Source organism: Orycteropus afer, unplaced genomic scaffold, assembly GCF_000298275.1.
Source record: "Orycteropus afer afer isolate SDZICR_OR568_19922 unplaced genomic scaffold, OryAfe1.0 scaffold00078, whole genome shotgun sequence".
NCBI lineage: Eukaryota > Metazoa > Chordata > Mammalia > Tubulidentata > Orycteropodidae > Orycteropus > Orycteropus afer.
Window position 1 is genome coordinate 8,417,824 of NW_006921665.1, and position 17,623 is coordinate 8,435,446.

The 17,623-nt window shown below is 42.6% G+C and overlaps 1 protein-coding gene across 1 annotated transcript in view; it reads right to left on the bottom strand.

Moving 5' to 3' along the window:
• Window positions 1–17,623, bottom strand: part of HUNK (hormonally up-regulated Neu-associated kinase) — a gene marked incomplete at its 5' end in the record, with an annotated part of 174,560 nt that overhangs the window by 122,462 nt on the left and 34,475 nt on the right. The window contains one exon of the mRNA XM_007941311.1: window positions 1,171–1,463. Within this exon, the coding sequence (XP_007939502.1) occupies window positions 1,171–1,463 (293 nt within the window). The remainder of the gene's footprint in view (window positions 1–1,170; window positions 1,464–17,623) is intronic.

The window sequence follows — 17,623 nt, forward strand, 5'->3', positions numbered from 1 at the left end:
TACAGGAAGCAGACCACATACCCAAAGGCAGCTACTCAGCTGCTCACAGTAGATTCCACCATGGAGTTGATTACCAGTCTCATCATGGGGAATACTATATCCAGCTGCCCAGCCACTCAACCAGGCCCAGCCAAATTGACACATAAACATAACTATCACAAAGAGATATCATTGTTGATGTCAGATGGATGTCTACTGACAGCAAAGAATACCAGAAAGATGCTTACCTGTGTTTTACTGAGTATGCAAAGGCACTCTACTGTGTGAATCATAACAAAGTATGGATAACATTGAGAAGAATGGGAATTCCAGAACAATTAATTGTGCTCATGAGGAACCTCTACTTAGACCAAGAAACACTCATTCAAACAGAATAAGAGGATACTACATTGTTTAAAATCAGGAAAAGTATGCATCAGGGTTGTATCCTTTCACCATACTTATTCAATCTGTATGCTGAGCAAATAATCCAAGAAGCTGGACAATAAGAAGAATGAGGCATCAGGATTGGAGGAAGACTCATTAATAATGTGCGATATGCAGATGACACAGCCTTCCTTGCTGAAAGTGAAGAGGACCTGAAGCACTTACTGATGAAGATTAAACACTACAGCCTTCAGTAAGGATTACACCTCAACAAAAGAAAAGAAAAATCCTTACAAATGGACCAATAAGCAACATCATGATAAATGGAGAAAAGATTGAAGTTGTCAGGAATTTCATTTTACTTGGACCCACAATCAACGCCCATGGAAGATGTTGTGTTAGGTGCCAGTGAGTCAGTTCTTCAAAAGTCACCATGTGTGGTATTTCTGTTACAGCAGCACCAGGAAACTAAGACACTACACTAACTTATTTACCTTTATTTATACCAATCCTAAAATAAGTAATATTATAATTCCCATTTTACAGATGTTTACTGATGAAGAGACTGAGGTTCAGAGAGGTTAAGTAACTTGCGTAAGGTCATACAGCTAGTAAATGACAGAGCCTGGATAGAACCCAGGCAGTCTAGCTCTTGACTCAACTCTTTTAACCCCCTATTACCATCAACCCACAAAACAACTCCATAGAATATAAATGTAAAACAAGTTGCATTAGAACATGTTGAAGCACAGTGCCATCTACTCAGCATAGTGTCAAAGTTCATCAGTGCTATATGGCCCTTACCTGTGGACCACTCCAGCCCGATGCAGATGTTCAACTGCAGAGATGAGCTGTCGGATGTATCTGCGGGCTTCAGATTCCTCCAGCCGCTTCTTCTCATAGATTTTGTGCATCAGGTTGCCACCCGGACACAGCTCCATGACCAGGTAGTAGCTGTTTTCGGTCTCTAAGATATCAAGGAGCTGGGTGATGTTGGGGTGACGGATCATCTGCTGGATCTGCCCCTCGCGCCGCAGGTTTTTGGTGACATAGGTGTCCTTTTTGGCTCTCTTCTTATCAATGACTTTTATGGCCACCTAAGGAGAAACCACAAACATGGCTATTATCAGTCACTGCAGACAAAGGTCATTGCTTGACTGTTAATAAGAACCCTAGGAAAATACATAGCAACTTCTCTGCACTGAGAGAAAAACTTTAATTAAATAGCATCAAGGACAAAAAGGCCCAGGGTGGTGCAAGCAGTTAAACATTCAGCTACTAACCAAAAGGTTAGCAGTTGGAACTCACCTAGGGGTACATCAGAAGAAAGGCCTGTCAATCTACTTCCAAAAACAGTCATTAAAAACTCTATGGAGCACAGTTCTACTCTGCAACACATAGGGTGTCACCTTGAGTCAGAACCAACTCCACAGCAACTGTTTGTTTTTCTTTTCTTTTCTTTCTTTTCAAAGGGAAAAAAAAAAAAAAAAAAAGAGCATCCGGGAAAAAAATCAAAAGTTCAATTAAGAAAAGAATGAAATTTACTTAGGCAAATTAAAATGGTTGTCTGGAACATTCAGCAAAAGGTTCATGTCGAGCTTGATTCTAGGGAAGACAGAGTGAATATCAAGTCCTCCTGGAGAAAAGGGTTTCCCCCTACACCCTCTCAGGCCTCACCATCATCCCCCTCCAGGTCTGATCCTGTCCACAGGCCCTCTCTTCTGAAGCAGTCAAATCTGCCCCCTTCTTCAGTTCTAGGGTTTGGCTAGAGGTCTCAGGGATCCAACGCCCAAGGGTGCAGCATCCCTGGTCCTTCCACTCAGTCCTTTCTCTGCCCTAGACCAAGTCTTCTGCCACTGGATCCAGAATGTTTACCTATTCCCTTTGGTAAATTGTTGTTGTTAGCTGCCACAGAGTCAACTTCAACTCATGGCAACCTCATGGATGATAGAAGAAAATGCTGCTCAGTCCTGCATAATCTCCAAGATGTTTTGTACGATCAAGTCCATTGTTGCGGACACTGTGTATTCTGAGTGCTTTCCAACCCTGATGGTGCAGTGGTTAAAGCACTCTACTGGTAACCAAAAGGTCAGTGGTTCAAATCTACCAGCAGCCCTCCAGAGAAAGATGTGGCAGCCTGCTTCTGTAAAGATGTACAGCCTTGGAAAGCCTGTGGGGTTATGTTCTACTCTCTCCTATAGAGTCACTGTGAATCACAATCAACTGGATGGCAGTGGGTTTGGTTTTGGGCTTTTCCAACCAGGGGTCTCATCTTCCAGCATAATATCAGACAACAGTCTATTATGATTCATAAGTTTTTATTGACTACGTTTTGGGAGCAGACTACCAGCTTTTCTTCCTAGTCTGAGGTTCCGCTGAAACCAGTCCACCATGGGTGACCTTGCTGGTATTGGAATACCAGTGGTATAGATTCCAGCATCATAGCAACACACAAGTCATGACAGTACAACAAACTGACAGACAGATGGTGGTGATACATGTATGTGTGTCTACATGTCTATGTGTGTGTCTATGAGAGGAGGGAGAGATGCTGAAAAGTACAATTAGGTTCTGTCTCTGCTTGACTCTGTGTTTAAAAAAAAAAAAATTACACCCTTTGGCAATGAAATTCTTAAGGTACCAAGAATAAACAACAGTCTAAAAGCCTAGCCGTAATATGATCTGCCTCTTTTAACAGACCATGCAATTATGTTAGGGTAATTTATTTAGCTTCTTAATTGCATGTAGTAAGTTGAATAATGGCCACCCAAGATATCAAGTCCTAATCCCTGGAACTTGTAAATGTGACCTTCTTTGGAAAAGGGTCTTTGTAGATGTGATTAAATTAAAGATCGTGAGATTAAATTAAAGATCGTGAGATGAGATTACCCTGAATTATGAGGGTGAAAGATGAAGCGGTCTGCTTCCATAAAGATTTATAGCCTTGGAAACCCTATTCTGTCCTATAGTGTCACTATGAGTCAGAATTAATTCCATGGCAATGGGTTTGTTTGTTTTTTAAATGCAAGTGGGTCGTACATGCAACCACAAGTATCCTTATAAAGAGGCAGAGGAAGATTAGACAGACAATCAGAGGAGGCTATGTGAAGAAGGAATCAGAGACTGGAGTGATGGAGCCAAAGAATGCTTGAAACCACCAGAAACAGGAAGAGTCAAGGAAAATATCCTCTCCTGAAGCTTCCCAAGGGAACACAGTCCTACTAATACCATGATTTCAGACTTCTGAAACTCTTGGCCTTTAGAACTGCCACGTAACAAATTTCTGTTGCTTTAGGCCATCAAGTTTGTAGTAATTTGTTACAGCAGCCACAGGAAACTAATCCATTGCCCTTCTATGGGGAAAACACAAACAAACAAGGAATCTATCATATGCTCCTCTTTTCAGAACACATTTCTCAGACATCCTAAGATCCTCCTTGGCAGTTGCGAATAAAATCCCTTTCATCTGTGGCTTCTCACACTCTCTGCTCCTCCTGTTCTCCTTCATTGCAGTTTCAAGGGGTTCTGACAATTCCTATGTAATACTTCCCCTCTGCTTTGCTCTCCCCAAGCCCATGTGTCCCACAGGGAGAAGAATCACCGCTGGCTCCACAGAGCTGATCATGCCCAGGCCAGGTTTTATACCTCCACAAGCCCTGCCATAAGTAAGGCTTATGGGAAGCTCCAGTCATTGACAGGCAGTGTCTATGCAATGGGGACCCTTCCGACTGGATAGGAGAAGAGAATGGCTCTTTGCACGAGGTTGAACCACCATTATATCACAACCACAAATTAATGATTAGATTCAATATACCTACCAGGTTTGGGCAGTGCTTACCACGTCCTTTTATAGAGATGGGTTTTCTTATATTTTCCTACTTCTGAGCAAACCCAATGTTTCCAAACCCAGCTTGTCTTACTTCCTGATCTTCCTCTAGTCCATCCTTGTCTTTTTCCCAGAGATGAAAAGACAAAGTGATGATGCGACCAAAGGCACAGGAGAAAGAATGGAGGCCATTCCAGTCCCTCACCCTCACAGCAGTCAGGCCCTGGACTTGGGCAGTCTTCCAGACTTTCCACAGAAAAAAAGCCCAGGATTCTGGCCTCTTGGTCCCCTCACTTGGTTTCCTGGCTGTAAGTTCTGTTTGTTCTGAGAAATCTAGTGACCCCCAAGAGAGCTCCTCAGTGAAACTCATGAACCCTTGTTAAAAATTTTAATAGAGGCAAGTTTAAATGGCTTCTCTGGGCAAAGAGCCAAACAAAAATTAGTCATAAGGCCATTTATAAGAAATAGAATCAAAACTAAGCAAGTTTTACTTAGCAGCATGAGTTAGCAACACTCATCCTATCAAGATACCCCAGTTTAGCATTCAGTGACCAACTTTCCCAAAAGGAAAATTAGATATAATTAAGTTCTGGTAGCACAGTCCCTAAAGAATCTGACTGCTAGCCAGAAGGTTGGCAGTTCAAACCCACCAGACATTCCTCGGAAGGAAGATTTTGGCAATCTCCTTCCATAGAGATACCGCCTTGGAAACCCAAGGAGGGGTCACTATGAGTCAAATTGACTCAACGGCAGTGAGTTTGGGTATTTTTTTTTTTTTTTTGGAACCAACCAAAGCAAAGGGCAAAATACTTACTCAACTAAACTTTAAAAGGATGTTATAACTGTGTAAATTCAAGTCTCCTCACCATTTTTAATTTGGGATGCTCCCAGTCTCTGAACAGGTCCTTACTCAATAAATCCTGTTAACTCTGACTCATTAATCAAATTTTTCTGTTGGACACCCTTAAGCTGCCACCTCATGGAGGTTTCCAATGAAGCTCCTAATCCATTTTCAAACACCAATTCACCACCAGGCTTGTTTTCACTCATTCTATAAACTTATAAGCTCAGCATTGACAATAATGACAATGGGATGCTATTCTTGATTCACAAAACCATTTAATTAACTCCATCTACAATAATTTGATATCACCCTTTGTCAGTCATTAATTACCAATTCCATTTCAGTTACTAAAGATTTTTTTTTTTAATCTATAATAAATGAAATGGAATCGGCAATCAAAGAGTGGTATCAAGTTTAACTTCACAATAATCAAAGATTTTCAGGCAAAGAACATCTAAGTCCACCAGAGCGAATGAAGCACAGTACAATGATGGGCCACTAGCTGAAAAGATAAACTCCTTTAGTCACAATGGTTTGAAAGAAAATTAAAACTGCTACCAAAGGCAGTAAAAGAAGTAAGTTTAGCATGTTCCATGCAATAGGAGGCAAGGGACAGAAGTCAGATGCAGTGGGTTGAGTAGTGAATGAGATGTGTGGTGATTCAGAGAGCCAGCACAAACTGCCATTCAAAGAAGCATCGATGTGAAGAAAAAGACAAAGAAGTGAAGAAGGAACAGCACACTTCTAAAAAATATAGTCTTGGAAGCCATTATAGATGGAAAAAGAGGGCATTGGCTGTTCAGTAGTAGAATTCTCACCTTCTGTACAGGAGATCCAGGTTTCAGTCCCAGACAATGCACCTCTGTTGTAGGGAACTTAATATGGCTCTTCTAGCCATAGTCGTTGGGACTCCCACAAAATGACTGGGTGGGACTATGCAAATACAGTGTTTGTGGCCCATTAAGGAGATTGGGCAACCTGCTAAGAATGCAAATAAGTTGAATGGAACTCCTGTGGGGATGGGACCATGCAAATAAGGGGCATGAAACTCTAATGAAGAGATCGGTCAGTTCTGTCATCCTGCTAGGGTTAAAAAAGAGAGCCAATCCCAGAGCAAAGGAGGCACCTCACTACCACCAAGAAGAAGAGATGGGACAGGGCACATCCTTTGGACCTAGTATCTCTGTGCTGAGACCTCCTAGAGCCAGGAGATAGAGAGACAGCTGGAATACCAGAGATGACAAGAAGCAGTGGCAGAGAAACGGCAATGGCAGAGGCAGCAGAACCAGGAGACTGAGAGGAGAGACAGCATGGTGGGCTTCCTGGCACACTGAGCAAGAGACTGAGTGCTTTCAAGCAGGAGGCTTGTTGGTGGAATGGGGTGCCTCCAGGCACTTGGTGGAGCTTGCTGATCTATGGAGCTAGAAATCTGAGCACCTTTGAGCCAAGGTTTATTTGCAGAATGGGGTGATTCTGGCCACTTACTGGTGGAGCTAAAGAGTTTTGTAACACTTGCTTGAGCAGGGCAGGCCTGAGTGGCCCATGAGGCCCAATAGGTTTAAGGGGCCAAGGGCCAGGGAGAGGTCTGGCTGTGAGCATGGCCAAGAAGCTGTCCTGACCGAGGAACTGTAGGCGGAGCTGTCCTTGATCCTGAATTGTAACCTGTTACTTCCGTAATAAATGCCATAATCATATTGTCTGTGAGTTCTGTGAGCCATGAATTATAGTACACAGCAGAGAAGTAGAGAGTGCTATGGGCAGGATGGCTGGTGTCAGAAGTGGTAAAAAGGCTGGAAAGAGGAGGTATGTCTGACCTCCACTTCATAGGAATCAGTCTTGGGCTACTGATGCTGATAATGATTCTGCTTACCCCTGTGAAGTTAGACAAGGAGGTCTGACACTGCTACACACCACTTTTACAAAACGTCAAGCATAGCCACCACCCATCTGTCAGTGAAGGCTTGCATGTTGCTATGATGATGAATAGGTTTCAGTGGAGATTCCAGACTGAGAGTGACTAGGAAGGAAGATCGGATTATCTACTTCTGACAAGTAGTCAATGAAAACAAATAGATCACAACAGTCCAGTTCCCAACTGATCATGGAGATGGTGCTGGATTGGGCAGCATTTTGTCTGCTGTGCATGGGTTCACCATGAGTTGGCAGCAACAACATGGAGAAATAGAAAGTGAAGGAGTGAATGAAGCTGAGGAGACTCTGAGGAAGGAAAAACTAGGTGGAAGAGTTTATCACAGATGCAAAGAGGAGCACTCCTGTTATGGGTCGATTTGTGACTGACCCCCCAAAATATGTATTGAAACCCTGTGCTTGTAACTATGACTCTGTTTGGAAACAGGGATTTTCTTTTGTTATGTTAATTAGGTCATACCAGAGCAGGATAGGTTCTAAACCTGTTGTTGTTATTGTGTGCTGTCGAGTCAGACCCGACTCATAGCAACCTCTCCTTGGGTTTCCAAGGCAGTATTACTATGGAAGTAGATTCCCCAACCTTCCTTCCGAGGAGTGGCTGGTGGGTTTGAACCGCCAGTCTTCTGGTTAGCAGTCAAGTGCCTTAGGCACTACCAGAGCTCCTGGTTCTAAACCTAAGCCCTTCTTACTTATAAAAAGAGCAAAATGGACACAGAGACATACCTAGAGGGGAGACAGACTCCAAGGAACATCAAGGAATGCCAAAGATCATTTATAATCACTAGAAGCTAGCAGAGAGGCTCACAGAAGAAACAGCACAGCCAGGAAGCTGATTTGGACTTTCAGCCTCAAAAAAAAAAAAAAACAAACCCGTTGCCATGGAGTTGATTTCTACTCATAGCAACCTTATAGGCCAGACTATAACTGCCCCATAGGGTTTCCAAGACTGTAATCTTTATGGAAGCAGATGGCCCTATCTTTCTCCCATGGAGCGGCTGGGTCCAAATGAGGTTAGCAGCCTTGTGCTTTAACCTCTGCAGCACCAGGACTCCTCCCTTTAGCCTCCAGAACTGTGAGAAAACAAAATTGTGTTCTTGAAAGCCACCCACTTGTGGTATTACCATTACAACAAGCCTAGGGAAATTAAAACAATTCCTTTTTCCAGTATGAGAGAAGATGAAGAAAAGATACTCATGGATTCCACTCCTTTAGAAGAGGGGGCCAATCAATTGCTGGGAGGAATTCCTGCTTGATGACCTCCACACTATGTATTAGGAGGAAAAACTCCAGGGTAGTTTTACTTAGAAGAAGGGATATGCAACAGCATAGAGACCCAATGATGGCACACACTTCCACAACCAATTGGTACATAAGATAATCTACATAAAGTACTTGGCTCGCAATGTCTGGCACATAATAAGTGCGCCGGAAATGGACACTATTATTATCATTACCATTTTACTTTCATTGAATCAACCACCTAGAGTGTGAAAAGCATTCAAGCTTAGTTCAGCTTAAGAAAAAAATGCGCATTTCCACAACCCACAGTTTTTGCATATTAAAACAGAAGTCTGAGCCATATTTCAGTGTTTCTGACTCTCTGGAATAGAGTTGCTTTTAAATCCCAAGGCAACAGTTTAATATCAGTCTAGTCTCTCATCTTCTTTAAATATTGACTTAGTTGAGGCTGTCTACATAGGATCAGAGTTAACAGGATTTTAAATTCATCCCTTCATCCTGGATCACCCTTCACTGCCTTTAAAATTCATTACCCTGAAACATATCAAGGATTGTTGATATAGTCAAGCTCCACAATGAAAAGTCAGATGTCAAATGGATCTTTCATATGACTGAGAGGAAGAAGAGAATATGGATCAAAGAGGCTATTCTTTCATATCATAACAACATGCATATATGTTTTATACATTAGACAATGTATGTTTTATTTTAGCAAGTCAAAAAAAAAAAAAAAATGTTGTTATCAAGTCAATTTCAACTCACAGTGACCCCAGGTGGGTCAGAGTAGAACTGTGCTCCACGGGGTTTTCAGAAGCAGATTGCCAGGCCTCTCTTCTCAGGTGCCTGTGGGTGAACTCAAAAAAGGTCAACCTGTCATTTGGCAACAGTGCTTAACCATTTGCACCACCCTGGGATTTCCAGCAAGTTCACAGTCTTCCCTTAATCAAAATGCTTTAATACCATGATATTTTAAATAATCAGAATGCACAGGGAATGAGAGGCTCTGATCAAAAAAAAATTTCTTTTTACATAGAAATTAGCCCAAAAGGATTTTTCTTTCCAGAATACAATGGGATTTTTTTTAAATAAATACTTGCTTAATTCAAGTAAATTTTTCCTTGTTCAACAAACATTTATCATTTATTGTTGTTGTTATGTGCCATCAAGTCGGACCCGACACATAGAGACCCCTCCTTGGGTTTCTGAGGCAGTATCACTACGGAAGTAGATTGCCCCATCTTCCTTTCGAGGAGTGGCTGATGGGTTTGAACCGCCAGCCTTCTGGTTAGCAGTCAAGTCCCTTAGGCACTATGCTACCAGAGCTCCTATTTATTAAGCACCTCAAATATACCAGGTACTGTCCTAGGGTCCAAGTATACACTATGAAAGAGACATGGCTCTTCAAGTGTGTGTGTGGAATACTATGGGGTTGTTTCCCAAAAAGCAGATACATTGAAGTCCTCAAGGCTGGTACCTGTGAACATGACCTTACTTGGAAATTGTCTTTGCAGATGTGAGTAAACTTGAGGTCATGCTATAGCAGGTCCTACTTCAGTATCACTAGTAGTGTCCTTTGGGGAGCTCTGGTGGTGTAGTGCTTAAGGCATTTGACTGCTAACCAGAAGGCTGGAGGTTCAAATCCACCAGCCACTCCCCAGAAGGAAGGCTAGGCAATCTACTTCCATTGTGATACCGCCTCAGAAACCCAAGGAGGGTTCACTATGAGTTCGATCTGACTTATCAGCAGTGTCCTTTTGGGAACTCTGGTGGCGTAGTGCCTAAAGCATTTAAATGCTAACCAGAAGACTGGTGGGTGGGTTTGAACCACCGGCTGTCATCCCCTAAGTTGACAAGTAAAAGGCACAGTCCAATGTTACCAAACCACATGACAGGCCATTAATTCAATCAAATGTCCCAAAGTTGGTATAGCATGACAGGCTGCTGAACAGCGACATGGCTACATGCAGGATTCAAGTGTGCCATAAGCTAGAGACCATTCCCAAAAAGCCACTCCTCAGAAGGAAGATTGGGCCATCTACTTCCATAGAGATACTGCCTTGGAAACCCAAGGAGGGGTCACTATGAGTCGGAACCAACTCAACGGCAGTGAGTTTGGCTTTGGTTTTAGTGTCCTTTTAAAAAGAGAAGAATAGATCCACAGGGAAGAACGCCATGTAACCATGAAGAAGTGTCACCTTCTTTACTAAAATGTCACTCTCTTAAAGAGGTTTCCCTGCTAGTTAATTATTGCCACACCTACCCTCCTTTCTCTTACCAGTAACCAACCAGTTCCCATGGAGCCAGCTCCAACTCAGGGCAACCCTACTGTGTCAGAGTACAACCTGCTCCACAGGGTTTTCAATGGCTGATCTTTCAGAAGTAGATCACCAAGCCTTTCCTTCTCATCTGCCTTAATCTGGAAGGTCTGCTGAAACCTATTCAGTATCATAGCAACATGTAAGCCTCCACCGACAGACAAGTAGTGGTTGCATATGAGATGCATGTCTGGAAATCAAATCTAGGTTTCCCACATTAAAAAAAAAAAAAAAACTCACTGCCGCCGAGTTGGATCCGACTCATAATGACCCCTCCTTGGGTTTCCAAGGCGGTATCACTACGGAAATAGATTGATTGCCCAATCTTTCTTCCAAGGAGTGGTTGGTGGATTTGAATTGCCAGCCTTCTGGTTAGCAGTCAAATGCCTTAGGCGCTATTCCACCAAACCACCACTGCCCCTATTACAATCCCTGTATTCCATTTTTCCCACTGCACCTTTTAAATCCTCTAGGGCTCACTCTGGTAGCATAGTGCCTAGGGCACTTGACTGCTAACCAGAAGGCTAGCAGTTCAAACCCACCAGCTACTCCTCGGAAGGAAGATGGGGCAATCTACTTCCGTAGTGATACTGCCTTGGAAACCCAAGGAGGGGTTGCTATGAGTCGGGTCCGACTCGACGGCACATAACAACAACAGGGCTCACTGACTGTGCATGTAACCACCAATGTGGAATCCATCCAACCCCATGTAAGCTCCAGGAGGGAAGAGAGGTGACCACAGTGTCCAGAACAGTGCAGCACAGACAGCACTTAACAAACACTGCTTGAATGAATGAATGCACGCATGCATGGATACATAAATGACTGAATCCAAATGCAGTTGGAAGAAGCATGATTCTATTAACTTTTCCAGAACCTTTATGATAGTTCTTAATAATAATAGAATGGCTTGCTTTGGAAATCTCATTCTAAAAATAAAATCTCGGTGACAACCTTGGATGAAATGAATTGAGTAGGAAGAGTTTCAAGGGAAAGCATGACAAACAAGGAGGGAAATGACAAGGAACTGAGGGCCCCAGGGCTCCAGGCTCCAGCTCAAGCCTGAATTCAGTGTAAAAGGGCTAAGAACTGACTGTGGTGATTAGCATGACCCAGTGGGAAATTGCGAAAATAAATTGGTTTCACGCCTTCTTCCAAAGAAAGGATGTGTGTAAATGCATCCAAGTGGAACGTGCTCCTGTGTGGATGATACTTATTTAACAGAAGGCAGAAAATATCCTTTTCTGAGTTTAGAATTAATTTCAGTGTTGTTCCGATTCACAGAGAAACGATGCTGGCCAGCAAACACACAACGTGCTGTCTTTTACAGGGGCCCATTAATTGCTGCTATTTATGTAGCAGAGCAGGCTGGCTCCCCGCCGGCCACCTCCTGCTGCTGCGCTGCTAAAATCCGTCTTTTTGTAATTGAGGGTAAAAAGTTTCCTTCCCCAGTTTAAACAACAGAGCTCATTAGGATTGATCTTGGTTGGCCACGATAGCAGAACCAGGGCTGGGTAATGGCAAAGGGCTCAGCTCTAGTTGAGGGGTAAACACTCCTTTCCGAATCCGGGGTAGGGTAAACCTCCCACACCCACCCGTGGAGGTCCAAAGCCACTTCCCCGGGATTCTCTGCACCTGACGCCAGCTCCAATTCAGTAAGCAAATCACGTCCTGCCACCCTGGTAACATCCTGCTGTTGGGAAACTAGAAACTGGCTCCAGCAAGGCAGGGTAAATGCAAAACAGGGAAGTTTAAGATAGCTGAGTTATGCACAATCAGACGGTAGTTATGCAGTTGTTGGAATTCTTATCAGAGGCTTGTCTACCTGGTTACAATATGCACTCTTCCTCCTTCATTGTCAAAATGTATTTATTAGTCACAAGAATAAAAGTACCCCTGAAGGGATGCTTAATTCTTAGCCCAGTCAGATAGACCAAAATTCAGAAAGTGGAAAGGGATTTTGTTGTTGTTAGCTGCCTTTGAGTTGGCCCCTAAAACTCATGGCAACCCCACAACAAAACGCTGCTGGGTCCTACATCATCTCCATGATCATTGCCTTTCACAGGCTTTCACTGGCTCATTTTTCCAAGTAGATGGCTAAGCCTTTCTTCCTAATCCATCATACTCTGGAAGCTCCGTTGAAACCTGTTCAGTATCACAGCAACACCTCCTCCACCAATGACAAATGGGTGAGTGCGTGAGGTGCACTGCCCAGGAATCAAACCCAGGTCTCAACATTGGAAGGCAAGAAGTCTACCACTGATCTATACCAATGCCTCAGAGATGATAAAACCAAAAAACTCACTGCCATCAAGCCAATTCTGATTAATAGTGACCCCCATTGGGTTTCCGAGGCAGTAATAAATCTTTGCGGAAATAGATTGCCCCATCTTTCTTCCACAGAGCAGCTGGTGGGTTAGCAGTCAAATAAATGCCTCAGGCATTGCACCACAGAGCCCCTTCTGAGGTAATATAAGATACTAATTAAAACAGGTAATACTGAAATCATTTCAGTTGGGTTTTGGAAGAGTCATAAAGGTCCAACTCTATCTTCAGTTCCCAATCATGGTCTTTTCCCTCGCTTCTGTAGCCCCGCCTGCAATGGTAATGAATCCATCTGACACCAATCATGATTTTGGGATGATTCACTTTTTTTAAAACTATGTATAATTAGCCTCATGGCCATGACTCAGACTCCATTCCACTTTCTGTACCATGTACATGCTGATAGGAGCTCTGGTGGCATAGTGTCTAAGGCATTTGACTGCTAACCAGAAGGCTGATGGTTCAAACCCACCAGCTACTCCTCAGAAGGAAGACTGGGCAATCTACTTCCATAGAGATACCACCTCAGAAACCCAAAGGGGGCTCACTATGAATTGAATCCAACTTGACGGCAGTGAGCTTGGTTTTTGGTTTTTTTCTTTGGTACATGCTGATGGATTCCCTCATCCTGAATGATTATCTTTTTTTGTCTTTCTCTGCTCCAAGGCTTAATAAAAGTGTCTCTATTGAACCTGTTTGAATCTGGGGTCTCTTTTCCCTATTACACTACCTAAAGGCACCTCAGAAGAAAGGCCTGGCAATCTACTTCTAAAAAAGCAGTGACTGAAAACCCTTTGGAGCACAGTTCTACTCTTTATATGGGGCTGCCATGAGTCCAAAGTGACTCACAGCAATGGTTCAGTTTTGGTTTTTTGGGTTTGTTTGTTTTTTTGAGACTATATCTAATTCATTCCCTGTATCGATGTATCAATAAATACATTGGTTAAATAACTGAGCATCCAATTGTCTCAAATATTCATCATAAGATGATGACCAACAAAATATAAAGTATAAATAACAACAGCATTATTGTGAGGCTGAAAGCCAAGGAGTGTTATGCTTAGGGTCCTCAGGGACAGGAAAATGTTAAACCCTTCTCAGTTAGTGTTTTATAATAAACTAATAATACATATAAGTACTTATTTGTAAGACATATATATCAAAGAAAATGCCTTTAAACAGAAACAGTATAAAATAAGGTTATTATTGGTTGGCTGATGAAAATGTTGTGAACAGAGGCTTGCAGGAACCTATTCCTTGTATTTTCCCCAAGGGCAATGGTCCAGTATTTGCTAATTTTCAGTGTTCCTGGTGACATTGCTATTGTTGGGTGCTGTCAAGTTGATTCTTCCTCATGACAACTCCATGGGACACAGCAGAACTGCTTCACGGGTTTTTATCTTTTTTTTTTTTTTGTCTGTAATCTTTATGGGAAGAGATCACCAGGTCTTTCTCCTGGACAGCTGCTAGTGGGTTTGAACTGCCAACCTTTCATTTAGCAACTCAGTGCTTAAACACTGTGCCACTAGAGCTAGTTTTCAACAAAAGTCTTCTGAAGGAGTGAATGAAGAAACATGCCATCTTCTTATCTGCAACTCAAACTCACTGCTGTGGAGTCAGATCCGACCCATAGTTGACCCCTCCTTGGGTTTCCGAGGCAGCATCACTACGGAAGTAGATTGCCCATTCTTTCTTCCGAGGAGTGGCTGGTGGGTTTGAACCAACAGCCTTCTGGTTAGCAGTCAAATGCCTTAGGCACTATACCACCAGAGCTCCTCTTATCTGCAAAGTATATACGAAATTTTCTATCACACATGAGAATTAAATCATGCCTTTTGGAATGAAACCAAGGTCAGTGTCCCTGTACTGAGAGACCCTGGGCAAGAAATTTAACCTCAATAAACTGTAATGTTCTTGGCACATAGCAACCATTTCCTAAATGTAGTTAAAACTGAGCAAACAAAAATGACAACACAGTGGGATAAGGATATCACTGATATATGCAGATGACACTAACAGGGCCAGGGGAGGTAGGGGACAGAGCTTCTGGGGTGGGGGCGTGTCATGGTGCAGGTTAGCCAGGCCTGACCCTAGCTGATAAGGGCAAAGACCAAGGGGAAGGAGAGACAAGATGGTTCCAGAAAAGGCAAGTTGAAATAATAGCATCTTAGTTATCTAGTGCTGCTATAACAGAAATACCACAAGTGAGTGAATTTTACAAACAGAAATTTGTTTTCTTATAATTTAGGAAGCCAGAGGTCTGAATTTAAGTCATTGGCTCTAGGGAAAAGCTTTCTTTCTGTGTCAGCTCTGGGGGGTGTTCCTTGTCTCTTTTCAGCTGCTCTTCTCGGATTCCTCCACTACTTGTCTGTCAGTTTGTCATTCTGTGGTGGTTTGTGTGTTGCTGTGAGGCTGGAGGCTATGCTACCAGTATTTCAAATACCAGCAGGGTCACCCATGGTACACAGGTTCCAGCAGAGCTTCCAGACTAAGACAGACTCGAAAGAAGGAAGGTGCCATCCACTTCTCAAAGAACTGGCCAGTGGAAAACTTATGAACAGCATTATGGTCATCATGTGGCAGGGCATCTGTCTGCCCCATCTGTGCTTCCTTGCTTCTACGCCTGATCTGCTCCTTTCATATCTCAAAAGTGATTGGCTTAAAACACACCCTACACTGATGTGGTCTCATTCGCATAAAGAAAGAAAATCTTATCCCCAAATGGGATAACATCCACGGGTATGGGGGTTACAATACATATTTTGGGAGGACACAGTTCAATCCATAACAAACAGTCCTCCACTAAACTAAGCACAGAACTCTTTATCATCCATCCCTCCTGTCTCCCAGACCCCAGAACTATAGTGACACATTCACACAAGGTCCTCAATAAATGTCTGCAGATGGCTTCCCTATGCCAATTGAACAAGGGCTTCCTTCCTGCCACTTCACTTAAATCATCTGTTAAATATCAGAGCTGGGCCCAGTGTCTGTGTTCGTCAGAAAGGGAGAACCAAGTCTTTTTTCCATTCTGCTTTGATTTATACATATCTATTAATGGTGTCAGTCTGTAGGAAAGCAGAATTTGTGTTCCTGCAATGACACCATAAATCCTCCTGGCCTCCCTTCCACCAGCTGGGAAATATTGAATGCTCTGCTTTCCCTGTCAGCAGATAATGGCTCCCTGAAAGGACAAAGAATTCTCATGCAGGTAACAAGGGAACTTGGTAGGAGGTAAGGGCTGTGTGTATATGTGTGTGTGTGTGTGTGTGTGTGTGTGTGTGGCTGGGGGGGGTGTTCATGAGAGGAGGAGGGAAGCATGTGAAGAATGCCTGATGAGAGTGCAAGACTTGAACACTTGATTCCTTTTTTAACATAGGTTATTTAAATCATTTTAATTTAATGCACAAGGTTTAATATCTCCCTGCAAAACTTCTCATATGTTTTAGTAATGAGAAAGGAAGTAGCGACTCTAAAAGAATGGAAACCCACTGATGCTCATGAGAGGAAGCAACGTGGCTTGAACAAACACAACTTCAACAATCCCAAAATGTCTGTAAGAAAACAAGGTGATTTAGGCTTCTTTTCCAATCTGCCATGTTTTTTTCAACTTATGAATTTCAGTGTACAGTCAGTTCTGGTTTTTTATGGTAGTTATGTCCATAAAGTCACTGCTGGCACTGAATTCACAAATATGGAACCACTGGTTTTAGGGAGCTCTGGTAGCATAGTGCCTAAGGCATTTGCCTGCTAACCACAAGGCTGGCAGTTCAAACCCACCAGCCACTCCTCGGAAGGAAGTGGGGCAATCTACTTCCGTAGTGATAATGACTACTTACTTCCATAGTGATACTGACTACTTCAGTAGTGATACTACTTCCGTAGTGATAACAGTGATAACGCCTTGAAAACCCAAGGAGGGGTGGCACACAGCAACAACAACTTTTCTTCAAAAGAGCTTATCTTGATTTTGGATATTTACTTCCTGTTTATCTCTCTAAAAAGGAAGCTGCTATCTTTTCATTTGTATTTTTCACTTGGGTTTTCTTGTTTTCAGTTGCTTTTGGTGATGTACAAGGTTTAGAAAACATAAGATAAACACAGTTTCTACTCTTGTTCAACCATCTAAAATTTAGCAAAAAGTAAGCAGAAACTCTTCTCAAGGGTAAGCCCAAAAAGATTTCTTTAAGCAAAGTCACATCAAAAATCGGCCAGAATTTCAAAATTTGAATATAAAATTAGCTAATCCTTTGTAGTGAACAGCCATGATTTGAACACTGGACAGAGATCTATGAGTAACAGCTTAGTTTCCAGGAAAAGGAGGGTTCAAGCTGGTTCTAGGAAGAAACAGAGCTGCTAATCTGCACCATGTTCCTCCCAGAGAAGGTCTTTAAAACTCTTGCAGTAACTACAACTATCAGATGGGAAATTCTCTGTATCATTAGTTGTTGAACTATAGCCGTGGACCAAAAAAACAAAAAACCAAACCTGTTGCCATTGAGTTAGTTCCAGACTAGAACTGCTCCATGGAGTTTTCTTGGCTGCAATCTTTACAGAAGCAGACGATCAGGCCTTTCTTCCATGGTGTCACTGGGTGGGTCTGAACTACCTTTAGATTGGTAGCTATGTACAAACAGATTACATCAACCAGGAAGCCCACTTCCTTTTCACAATTTTTAAATGCTTGAAAAAGGCAGGTGACAATAATATGAAATTCAAAACTTCAGTGTCAATAAAGTTTAAACAGGAACACAGCCATACCCATTTGTGTACGTATTG